This window comes from Cuculus canorus, chromosome 19 (genome assembly GCF_017976375.1).
Source record: "Cuculus canorus isolate bCucCan1 chromosome 19, bCucCan1.pri, whole genome shotgun sequence".
In the NCBI taxonomy this organism is placed as follows: domain Eukaryota; kingdom Metazoa; phylum Chordata; class Aves; order Cuculiformes; family Cuculidae; genus Cuculus; species Cuculus canorus.
The window spans coordinates 1,481,691-1,495,000 of NC_071419.1; the positions used below are offsets into that span (position 1 = coordinate 1,481,691).

The 13,310-nt window shown below is 38.6% G+C and overlaps 1 protein-coding gene across 1 annotated transcript in view; it reads left to right on the forward strand.

Moving 5' to 3' along the window:
* The window catches only part of DENND1A (DENN domain containing 1A), a 154,504-nt gene that overhangs the window by 17,427 nt on the left and 123,767 nt on the right, over positions 1-13,310 (forward strand). Inside the window, exon 3 of the mRNA XM_054083890.1 lies at positions 12,438-12,481. Within this exon, the coding sequence (XP_053939865.1) occupies positions 12,438-12,481 (44 nt within the window). The remainder of the gene's footprint in view (positions 1-12,437; positions 12,482-13,310) is intronic.

Sequence of the window (13,310 nt, forward strand, 5' to 3'; positions counted from 1 at the left end):
GGTAACTTATTCTGCAGGCATTTGTGGTGTGGCTATTCCAGCCAGTTATGTGTTAATGGTAGTGCAAGGTTGAAGCATTCCGATCATTCATACGCCTGTCCTCCCTTTCTCATATGTGTTTCCTTGCTCAGTGTTTTTGCCTTATTTCTTTTGCTTTGTTGTGGTCAATTCAGTCAGTATAATAGCAAAGACACGTCCCTTTTTTTCTGTAATAAAGAGTTATGTTTGAGATATACTATAACAGAGATAAGAGCTATTTATGTCCTAAGCTATTGATTTTTAATTAATGTTGCCTGGGCTCATACATGTTGGCAGAATTGCTAACAGCTTGTGGCATTTTTTAATTCACATCTTCTTTTTTGGTATTTTGACAGTGTCATTCATATCTCATGAAAAAGCACCTCGTCAGGTTAAATGCGTTAAAACACCGAGCACAGGAAAAAAAAAAAAGGGGGGAGAGAATGGAACATAGGGCTGCCTGGAAACCTTGATCCATTGCCAAAGTATTTAAACAATTTACTGTTTTGGTTTTCTACCTCCAAGCTGCTTCTCAAATCCCTTGCTAATTAATCCAGTTAATTCTTTGTAGGCTAACTGTATGCAGGGCTTTTTCTTGTGCTTCTATCACTGAGAACCCTGTTTTGTGTGGAGCAAATCTAAGCTCTGTTATAAAGGTTGTAGTAATAAAGTGAGTACTTGCAGATGTAAATACAGTGTTTTGAGCCTTTTAAAAAGGAGTTGTGTTTGTGTGTGTGTAACTTCTAATTTAATCTTTCATGTTTAAAAATTAAACATATATGCTGCTATAAAAAGGTGGAGAGAACTTTGTCATAAATTTGATCATTTAAGAAAAGGCAGTAGAGCTTCTGTGGAACAATAATGGCATGAAGAGTTAGTGTAGTGATGTTACAACTGGTGATACATATATATATATATACACACACACACACATATATATATATTTGTTTTTCAGCATGTAAGTTACTGTAATTGCTGTTTCTGTACTCCAGAACGGATGATTTGTTGTAGGGCAAATAAGAGAGCTTAATGGGGAGGAGAGTTTTTGGAAATGACCTGTTGATACTCTGTACTCTAATAAAGAGAATTCAGAGGTGGTGTGAATTCAGAGCTGGGAAGAGCAGCTAGGGAGCAGAGAGCTTAGAAGCCCAATTAGACATGGTACGAGATAATGAGTTTACTCTCCTGAAGGTGTAAGTATCTGATGAAAGCACCTACAGCTCTCAAGCTTCCTCCTGATTTTTAAGATTTGTTGAAAACTGCTTCCCCTGGCCGGGCTGCTCATCTTTGCAAAGCACAGACTGTGTGCAGTAGTGTGAGTGTTCCACTGGCTGGCCATCATTTTTTGACCAAGCACTATGGGAAAAATGTCTCTCTGAAGGTTTTACTCCGTCATCTTTCTCAGCTGCTTTGAGAAGCTGCTTCCAAGGACTTGCCTTCTTCAGGACATGGCTTTCCCTCTGTGTCATACTAGATGTTCCTGCAAATCAGCAATGATGTGCAGGTATCAAAGATTCCATTCACACTGCCTGCTGGCTGTAACGTTACGCTCCTTGTTTCCTTAGAGGTCCTTGGTAGATTTGCATGTCAGCACAATGGGAGTCAGTGACCAACTGCACTTCAGCACTGTGTGGATCAACCTGTGGAGAAGTAGTGTGCCAGTGGGTTAAAGTTGCATTTTTAGGTTACCTTTAGAGTTGATAGTGAAGGAAAATATTGTTTTCAGGAGGTCTGCTGCTAAGGGTGGACAGTTTGAAGAGAATTAGCAGAGCTCTTGAAAAGGTCTGAAAGTGTAGTTGGGAGTTCGCTGCATAAAAATGCTTGGCAATGAAAAGAGGAAATGAATGAAACCACTAGTTTTATACACGGCTGATTTCTAGGGCTGGCTATGAAATGACTGTAACATGATTATGAAATGTTCCTGCTCAGAACTAGACTAGTTCCCTGTCTCAGGAGCATCTTGATACTTGGATATGTGCTGTAATATCTTACAGTTGTTGAATGTCTTAAAATGTTCCTAGTGCATTTCTATTTTGCAGTTAAAAATCCTTTTGATACCCTTTTCTAGAGTAAGGGAAAATGTTTTTAGTGAGATGGTAGATTTCCTGTCCAATTGCACTGGATACCAGCAAGCTCCTCTTTATATAGAACGTATTATTCTTCAAACCGATAGTACTGCTTTAAATGTGCTAAGCTTACTCTGAGAGACCTTTTTTTGTTATAGTATTGCACATGGAATAAAGCGAGCTTTGTTAACAGTAGGTAGCCGAAAGCATTGCAGATATGAGATGGGTCAATACATGCATCAATATACCCACAGTCCTCTTGCAGCCCTCAGTGCTGCCCAGTTAGTGGACTTTCTTTCATTCCTCTCACGGTCAATAGCTAGCTGAGGTGAGGTTTCCCACATTAGGACCTCTCTCCCCTCACCCCCAGTAGGTTCTGAATATTGCTCGAGAAGTTCAACTTCTGTCACCAACACATCTGGCTCCAACAGGTCTTTTCCAATCTAAACAACTCTGATTCTATGATTGCACAGAAACTTCTGCCAATAGAGTATATTGAGTCCGTTTCCTGTTTTTACAACTTCCCTCATTTAGTGCTTCAGTTTGTTGGCTTTCACTGAACCTCAGTGATGCGGCAGCCTTAGCTGAGGCTCACTGTGACCAATCTCTCATTTTCATTTATTTATTTATTTATTTTTTAAACTTACTTCCAGCTTAGTGACCCTTAGGAGTTTTCATAGAATGAGTGGTAGTAATAGGACTGGTAAGGTGGAGTGGGCATGTCACACAGTGCAGGCTGGAACAGAAGGTGCTGAAGGGTATGAGGCTCAGTTCTAAACTGTATTCACAAAAGAATTATGGCAGTCTTTTATATAAGATTTGCACTCCTTAGGAGTGCGTTGGTGATCATTGAAGCTGCTGGTGAGTTAGAATCATTCAGTACCATGGGGTTCTGTAGTTGTAAATGCATTAAGTGTGACACTTGAAGGATGTTGTAGAAACCACAACTGCAGTATGACTATAGCAATGTCTCCAAAAGTGGTAGCTGGGTCTGGCTGTCCTTTGGTAATGAAATATGAATGAATTGGGATCATTGTATGATAGATACGATCTATTTTACTATATATTCCAAAAGGTATTTAGGTTAAAATCTCCACTAAAGAAAACAATAGAATTAAGAATGGGATTTTCAGTTTCCTGTGTCGCAATTTCATCTTTGATAGAATCTGTTTTTTTCTGTTTCAATTCCATTTGAATAACTAAAGAATCCTGAAATAATCAGAGATGCAATAATAGAAATATTGAAGCCATCAAACTCTGAAATGATTCTGGAGAGCTTGTCTGCTGTTAAACCTTGCATTGCCATGCAGAGAGATTCCCATAAGAGCTGCTATTTGTGTGGATCAGTAGCGCTGAGCAGTGTCGTTGGGAGCTGGTGGTGCTCTACTAAAGGAACACATGGTAACTTTGAAACTGAAAACAGTTTGAGACTATCAATATTGAAACTATGAAAGTAAGGTCAGAGTTTTAAACATTATAAAGTTACATAGCTTGAGGCTTAGAAATCAGTATTCACTGTTGCGTGTTTAACAAAGAAGGTATTCTCTGTGTAGTTTGGGCAATTATGCAATTGCTGAAGAGTAGGGTTGGTTTTTTTCTCTTTCAGTACAACACTTCAAGAACTCATGGTTGGCTGGAACACGTTTGATCTGAGTGCTTTTTGAGTCAGTTCGGATTAAACGTGAAATGTGATGGACCATATAACAATGAATACATTTCTGCAGTACTTGTGTGTATTTGCCTAATAGTGTGTGTCGCTGAATTTATTATGATTGGTGCATTTTGGAATGAGCTAGAAAAAAATGTTTGTTAAATGTTCTGTAATATACATAGAAAAAGTAGTTTATTACCAAATAAAAGTGGCCATAATATCGTTAAAATTAAACCAAAAAGTTGTGAAAATAAAGCAGTTTGGAAAAAGTTTATGAATCTTGAATTATTCTCTAGTAATGCAAAGCCCGGCATGTGTTGGAAAATACTACTTCATTATCGATTCCTTTAGGGTTTGTAATGCAGTTGATGGATTGCCACGGCCACGTTGTGGTTTTACTTGAGTGCCTTGTCACCTAGTATTTCTTAAAAGCAAGATGACATTAAAATGTTATGCCCGGTTTTCTTTAAAACTACAAAAAGACTTAAAAATCAGCTGGTTGACACAGGAAAGTAGAAAGTGTGAGGCTACGTAAAAATTTCTTTTAAAATTTCTCTTAAAATTAATCAAATAAGGATTTTTTTGCATGAAGGTGCTTATTATTATGCCAGTGTTTGGTATGAATTACGTTGACTATGAAGTCATTTTATCAAATGTAGCTCTTTTATTCTTGCTGTAATAAGCTAGCTTGAACAAATTGGTTTGGGCTTCACACGCTTGAGCCTTCAGCAGAAACTGTGATCTCGGAAAAGCAGATAGGCACACACACGAATTTGGAAGTATGGGTCTTGTAAGTATTACAGAGGGTGACTGTTTCTTGTAAAAATGTCACAGCTCAAGTTGCTTTGGTCTGATCCTGCATAACTTGAGAATCTGCATTCTGGAGATGTAAGTTAAATTGGCAGATTTACTCTGATGCACTAACTCTGGATTAATTTTTGCTTCGTGCCAGCTACAGGTGATTAAGCTCTGTTTATTTTTCTTCCTTTATTGCTTCTGAGACTTAAGGAAAATCTTATCTTGTAAATCTGCCCTGTGTGGTATTGGCACTTGCAGATTGTCACATTTAAATCATAGCATGAGATATTAGTTAACTGTTTCTTTCATATTTCCAGGCCAAGGAGGGCTTGCCAGCTGCTGCTGAAGTGAAGAGGCTGTCACCAGGCAACTCTGCTGTCTCTGAATATAAATACAAAGAGGCAGGAGAGAAACAAATTCAGTATTCATGGCCTGAGCACTTGAAATGTATCTCTATTAAATTTATAGGGTGGTGAAAAGGTTACAAGAAAAAAATACACTGACCAAACACAAATAAGTTTAAAAAATTATTAAACTCAAAAAAGCCTGTGTAAAGTAGCTGTCCCTGTGCAACTGCTGCATTTAAACGCTGTTGTGTGATTATTACAGGCAGCCTGTAAAATGTTTCAAAACACTTGGTATTTAATTTTGTAAGCCAGGGTTTGTGGATTTTTTTGAACATTGAAGTAGGATCTTACTTAGTTGTATTTTTTGCAACTTTTAGCTGCTGTATAATTTGCTGACTAAAATTACGGGGCGAAAAAAAGAATTAAAAACATAATTAATTCAAAATTTGCCTCTTGCAAGGCTCCTGGAGTTTGACTTAGATTACCAGTAATACTAAATTTCTGGGTTGGTTGAAGAACAGATGGTTCTGAAGGGAAATATCCCCTTAAGTGCATAGCAAAGCAAACTCAAAAGATTCATCAACCATGCTTTAATGTGGGCTTGAGGTATCACCAAAGTGATTAACCATTGCGTATAAAAGATCTGAAGGGCTCAAATGAAAATGATGGAAACATGCAACAAACAAGACTTGAAATAAGTACTTTTTTTTTGTCTTTTGTTTTTAATCTGTTTTAGCTTTAGCTCTTACCCAGTGCATCCCCTTTCTACAGTTCTAGCTGTAGTGATAACAGTACCATTAGTTTAAAAAATAATCTGGACTGAAAGTTTTCTGCTCCTCTTTGTAAAGAAATAATTCTGACTTTTCTGATCACTGAAGACATTTTACATCTTCTAATTTCTCCTTATTCTCACAGTTTAGGATTTTAGTAGAAAAGAAATTAATCTGTTCTATTATACAACTGATTCTTTAGAACTGATTTCTTGGCATGGATGAAACAAGAGGAGTTAAGGATTTGATATAGAGGTAACTCCCCAGAAGCATTATATACAGTGGACACACTGTGCTTGTAACACAACTGTTTCACAACTTCCTCTAAAAGAATTGGTAAAGTTTTGATTAAAGCTGGCACAATTCCATATGACAACCCAAGAGGGTGAATAACAATGGTTGAAGATGGAACATTACCTCACAAAAGAGTCTAACTAGTCTGATGCATAACTTTTCCAACACCTTTTTACTTATCACATCTTGACTCCAACTCATGCATGTTCTTCAATCCGCTGGTTCTTGATCTGCTCTTGTTATAACTTAGTGCTGTGGAATGGAAGAGCTGGTCTTGTTCTTTGGGAGAGGAATGACTGACTGCAGAAGAGATGTGAAACGAAATATAATTTGAACAGACTCATCAGTTTTTGTGGTTATGTTTCCATTAACATTTGGAACAGAGCTCACTTCAGTAGTTGGTTGTTTTCTTCCCTTGAATTCTCCAGCATCTGGTTATTCCACGGTACTTCAGTTCTTCAAATGGTGTTGAAACAAAAGAACAGATTCTTTCAAAATTGCCACGGGAAATACCATTCTTAACCCTGCTCCTTTTCTGTGCTGAATGTCCGTGTTATGCTAAATGCCTTTAACATGGGGAACTGGACAATTCAGCAACTCTGTGACACCAAGGAGCTGCTAAGAGGAAACAAGTGTAACCTTTTTTTCCTGGAAAAGACAATTGATGTTTTTCATGTTCTCTTATCCAGGAGTTTTTCTCATTTCACTGCATTGAGTGTTGCTTCTGTTTTGCAATTACTATACTGTAGTTTTTTAACGGGATTGTAAAATTAATTTAACCAGGTCCCCCCTTAGGTTGGTTTGGCTGCTAGGAGCAGTGAAAGTCTCACATCTAAGGCTTGCTCTGAGTGGGTCGCAAAGCTGCTGATGGGCACTGCACACCCTGGGAAGCTGATGTAAGGAGAGCCGGTAGGAACCCAGCCACCTCTGGTGCGCTGAAACGAGGGCTACTGAAACATTTGCTGATTCTTGCGTCATTGAAGGCTGTTCCCACTCCATTCCTCTGTTCTGGAGAACTGTAGCCCTAAGTAAAATTCTGTGAAGAAGTTGTAGCTTAACCTGCTTTAATTTGCAAGGACTTTTAAAACCCACGTATAAGATATTGCTGAATGCAGCCTAGAAAGCTTTGCTCCTGATGGTCCCTCTGGCTCTTGATGTGTTAATAATATAAAAACAATTATAGAAATCACAATGATGCGCTGAATCTGTTCTAGTTTTCTCCCTCCTTTCGTGTTCCCTATGATGTATATTTTATGTTGCCTTTGCTCTCAGTCTTTCCTGCATTTGGATCATTTTACTGAACTCTGAACAGGATTTTGTGTGTGAGTTGCAAACCTTATATTCAATTCCTAGATTAAACTGTTGTGAAAAGCATTTTTGTGATACCAGTGAGGTTTTTGGCACTTGTGGGGCAGACTTCCAAATGCTCTGTTGAGAGAGAGGCAAACTTGTAAGTCTGTTTTTGTGGTGTTGATGTCATGAACTCCTCTGAGCAGCAGCTGATGTGCAGAACTTGCTGATTCACCCGTCTGGGGATTGTGCAGCGTTCACTGCAACTTCAGTAACTGAGGACGACAGGTCAGGATCTACTTTCTTTTGCTGAACTTCTCACACAGATGCGGACTATATCCTAGAAATGAATGTTTGAAATGTGATCAGCTAGGTGAATGGTTCGTTGCATGCTATTCTCATGTGGGTTGTATTTTTGAATACCGAACCTGTGTTTTTGAATATTGGTATTTTGGGGTAACTTCAGCTGCATGCATTGTAGTGCTGGCAGGTTAGCATTTTTGTGGAGAGTTTTTTTTATTTTTTTTTAAATTCTAGTTTGTAAGACATTCTGATAGAATATTCTTTTACGTCTTGGTTATTTTCTGGCTTGTACGCACCTAGAATAAGCAGTACTTTAAGAAAAGATTGAAGTCTTGAGGATTCACATCCAGAAAAATGTAATGTTTATTCCATATGTATTATCTGCTGGAACTTGTTCTGAGGCTTCTTGACAGTCTTCTTGTATGTGTAGGTTTTCTCTCCCACATTTTGTCTCCCCTCCCTCTTTTTCCCTCCTCCCCTTTTCCCTCTACTCTGAGATGTTAGCTGCGAGCAAGATCTGTAGCAGTTTAGGGGCCAGCAGAAGTGTTGGGCTGTGCTGAATCCAGGACATCAAGGAGTTTGCAGAGGTTTGGAAAGAGGGTTACATTACTTATTAGTTGTTCTGCATAAGTGCTATATTGTGTAGTGGGTTTTCAAATTGAAGTTGCTGTGAATGGAATTCCATTTCATTTTAGAAGAATTGCAGCTATAGAGACCTTAAAGAAGTGAATGAGTTAAATAATTTGGTTGGGGGAAAAAGTGAAGTAGTTTTCACTGTTAGTTTTGAGTTTGGGATTAGTATATTTGAATGATTTATAACCAGCATGCACTAAATTGGCTGACTTTTATCAGAATAAAGAGGTCAGTACGTGTTGGGTTTGTGGTGTTAACTCTGGGAAGTATTTTCTGATAATTTTTATAAGAACTTCCCTGATTTTATAGCTTCCATAGTCTCCAAATACAGCCCAGTTTGAGTTAGGCTATTTTTAGAAGTAATTAAGCATGCCTCTTTAAAAAGCAAAACTCTTCACTTTATGATGTAAGAAGAGTTGGGAGTAAAAGAGCAGCATAGTTTCACTAATATGCCATTGTAGCATGTTCCCATCCTGTCATCTGGAAAATTAAATCAGGTTCCAGCGTGGATTAACATCTAGACTTGTGAGGAGGGGAAGGTAGTGTCTTAAATGCCATGAAATTGAACAATGGGATTATACAGTTCACAGCTAATTTCAATAGTCTTCTGTATTTGGCTTTTTGTTGAGCCAGATTCTGTAGGGAGAGGCAGTAATAGGGGACAGAACTTGGAAACATTCCCATATTTACTAAAATACTATAGCTTGAGTACGGTTGAGTAATCATTCCAATGCTCTATGTAACATGCATAGATGTGAGGTAGAATCTAGAGGGAAAAACTGAACTTGTTAGCAATGAAATCTGTATTCGCCTGGTGTGGATCAATGGTTTGTTAGCCATTTGTTGATGCTCTCTAAATGTGTGGCAAGGAATTGAAATGCTGCTGTGACTGCAGGAAATTTTTGCTTTTCTATCAGTGAGAAATAGCATTATCTTTTCTTACTCCTCTTTAGAATAAAAAAATATGTTCAGTTACTAAAGCTTAACCTATTGTGCATTTGAGAAGTGATTCAGTGGTTTCCCTCAAAAGCACCTCTTAAACCAGTTGCAGAGGAAACTGCTTCAAAAATAACCATGTGTTCTGTTTGTTCTATGTGGTTTCTCACTGGTCCTCCCTGGAATAGGGTGTCTGTTGAGTAATAAGGGCTACTGGGTCTCCAGGTCTTTGGCCAGCCTAGATTTCGTGGGCACAGCAGCTGCTTCGTCCGAAGAGGGCTTACAGTGATGTGCATCAGGTTAAGTGAGCCATGCTGACTTCAGTGAAGTTACTCGTGAGTCTTAGGAAAGTCAGATGACGTGCCCTTGGTTTAAAAGCTTTTTAAACCCAAGTGTAAGCATTAGCAATAAAATTACATTGACTTTTTCCTTAGTACCAACAGCTTTAATTTGAATTGTGGTGTATATGTATTTCATTGCAGTTGCGCCGCTGCAGGAATGGGAAGTTGCAGGTAAGATGGTATATTTTAGCTTTATTTTGTGTGTGGGCTTTACACTTGGAACTTAGTTTCCAGTGCCATTTATATTGCTATACTGCTATTTTCCAGAGAAGTTTGTCAGCACTTGCTTTAGGTAGAAACGGCAAATCTCCAATTTGGTGAGGTGAAACTGCAAAATCGTGTGTAATGAAAATTAAACAGGACATGTCAAATTATCACCAATACACAAATTCAACCTGCAGCATGACTTAAGTTTATGTTTTGGGGTTTGGGAAAAGTTTTGTTTGAGAAGTTGCCCCATAACTTTGTGACTTTTGTGATCTTTCTTTCCATTGTTTAGTGTCTCCCAAATAAAATATACTGAAAAGTTTAGTAAATATTCTCAGACAATTTAAAAGCTGAAGTGATGTTTCATGTTAATTAGAAAAGTTTGTAAGGTGGCCTCTGAGACAACAAAAGCACCAGCCTGTGTTTATTTGCCCATGACAGCTTTGGCTACCAGTGCTTACGCATGGCTCTTGGTATCTCCCAAAGTTATGCACAATGCGCCTCTGCTTTCCAGGTGTTGGTCTTGCTTGGCGCTTTTGGAGTTTCCATAAATGCTGTCCAATCAGTTCCTTTAGGCCTTCTTCATGGCATTGAGCTCAGGAAACAGAGAAAGGCATTCAAGATGCTAAGAAAACAGGAAAAATAGGTGCTTGTACACACGCAATTACTCTGTATGACTAATGTGTTTTGTTGTATTTTTAAAGAATGGAGGATGTGTTTCAAGCAAACACGCTATAGATTTATGTCCAAATTTTTTTCTCATTTCCTTAAAAAATAATAAATTATATAATAAATAATAAATTATATAATGCCATGTTTGTATTACGTTTGAGAGCAGTGGGTCAGTAGAAGTGGCGGGATGTCAGTATCGGGTTCCAGGCACTGTCACAGACTTCTTAAGCAATATTATGTACTAGCATTTACAAATGTATTTCTTTCATGGACTGATTTTTTCCTGTGAAGCTCTGAAAGTTTAGCCTCAAATAATTAATTTTAAAAATATTTAATAATGTGCATCGTGATGGATGTTGCATAGGCTCACTTTGCCTCCTATGACTGTCCTTGCTGTGCTGGAGGATGAAGTGGTGTTGTCTCGGTGATCGTTACTTGTGTATGAAGGAGCGCTCCTGCGAGTTCTGCTGCTCATATTTGTTTGCATGTTTGGGCACAGAGCTTAGTACCTGCACATGAATCTAAGAATTTTCAAACTAAGGCTTTAAAAAGTGATTCCTTGTTTTCTATTTCTACTTTCTTGTGTTAATGAAGAAGGGTTTGCTTATATGCATATATAAGCAAATATATGTGAAACATATATGTGAAACTTGATCTATGGTGTATGTAATTGTATGCGTGTAATGGTGAAATGTTGAAACGAAGCATGTGAGTATCCAGAAGAAGTTAAGCTGGGAAATTTACTGTACAGCCTTGCTGTATTTCTAATGTTAAGAGATTTCACCTTAATAGAAAGTTTGGGTCTGCTAGCAATGGAATTGCCAATCAACCCATTTATTGCTGAAGTCAACATTGCCAATGAGAGATCCTAGGGTGGGACTACTCTAAAAAGCAGCGTATAGTGTGTGTGTCACAAACCGACTCTTCCCGTTGAGCTGTGGCTACAGTGCAGTGCAGCAAGGGCTCAGTAGCAGAGGCTGTGTCGCTCCCTACTGAGTGGCATAATTGATGGAACGGTGTGTGCAGAGTCCAGACTCTGGTAACAGCGTGTCCAGTTGGCCAGGCCTCATACAACCAGACCCGTCTGACTGCACAAAGGGAGGAAATTGCAGAGAGGACCGGTTGGTTTTTTCTGTGCCTTACACTATTCTGAACTCTTGTGTGATTGCTCTATGCTTTGTGTTATGGCTTTTGATATTGTAATTAAAGAAACTCTTTGTAGAATGGAACCTGGCCTTCTCAGCCATGTTCCTGTGAAAAATGGAGGGCTGTGGAGAGTTCCATTTTAAGTAGGTTGTCACATAAATAATGGCAGTTGTGATCTTTTGTTGTTTTATTAACATCTCTAATTAAATTTAAGATAACTTCTCGGGAATGCTACCTTATTATTTGTTCTGATGAGCCAAAGGAATAAGAATGCTGTATCAGTCTTGAATACTTGCTAATCTGGAGCATTTAACATTTGTTTTTCTGACCTCAAAGCTTCCAGGGCAACATTAATCACTGCTTTCAAATTCTGGATAAATACTTTTGTTTTCTAGGGAACATACCTGAACATTAAATGAAGTAGTTTGGAGAGATTTGTCATCTGGTATCACCAGAAACTATCTAGGGAGGTTAATCAATGCAGTGTCTATAGCTGGCAAAACCAGTTATCTGATTAAACCCAAATCCTATGTGCAGTTGGTAACTGTTTTCTGATGACAAGTGTAGTTGGCAAATTGCAAACAGAAAGACACGGCACGAGGTAACAGCCTGAAGTTCAGTGTAGTGCCAAGACATCTCTTTTATACAATCATCCACATATACATATGTATGCAAATAGAGATGTATGTGTGTGGATGTGTGTGTGCATGTGTGCATACCCACAGACATTGCTGGCTTCATGTGTTTTGCGTGTGTGTTTTATATGCAGTTTTTGTCTTTCTGGAGGAGGGCAAAGGGAGAGCCTTGAAAAGTCCTTCCCTGCTCTTATCAACATAGCAGCCTCAGCTGCCCTCCTTGGATCCCCTGCCAGGGTTGCTATCATCTTCTGATCAAATATTAATGTGTGATTCTCTGCTTGCTCACTAATCCAAAGCCAATTAATATTATCTGTCAATTATTTACAGATCCTGAGGTGCGGAGGCAATTCCCAGAGGACTACAGTGACCAGGTTTGGAATGCGTAATTAATTTTTTACATGACAAAATTTATTTCAGGGTTGTTCAACATATTATTGCTGCTCTTTTTACTGAAAGAGACAAATGCATTCTTAGAAAAAGAAGCCATAATTAGGAGCAGAAGGATAAGAACATTTTCACATTTAAAGCAGAAAACGGAAGAATTTTGAGTCTCATAAGATTGTTTTACAATGTAGTTTTTACAAGCGAACATGAGAGTGGGAAGGAAAATTGATTACTGAATTTCACTTTTTGCCTTTAGGTGCCACAGCCGGCAGTTCATTTGGCAGTCCACACTTCATTGTCTGCAAGGTTTATAGCTATATTTAACTGGGCACCTGGCATTGCACTACGTGTTTTAAATTCTTGCCTGAGCATGCAGCCTCTCCTCTGTTTCACAAAGATGGTATAAAAGTACAAATGTGCAGGTGGAGCACATGGATATTTATCATTTAGTTTATACACAGATCGAATCGGGAATTTTTCATGGGAGCTGTAGCTGACTTTGAAATTACCAACTTCACATTACCTAGTATTTTCCTGTGTCTCCTGAGAAGAGGATTGAGGCAGGGGCCAGAGGTTAGGGAGAGGGGATTATTGCTTGTGGTGACTCCAAGTGCTGCTGAATTGATGCGCTGGGATTGTTTGCCAGTGTTCAGGGGATCTGGGCTGTGAGTGCAAGCTGATGTCTGGCACCTTTATGCCTGGGAAGTGCTGAAGTGATGGCATTGTATAACTAGTTAATATAACAATAAATGTTGCCTCAGTGAGTCTCTGGTATTGAGTTAGGATCAGCAGAGCTATATTTCAGGTCTTTTCCCT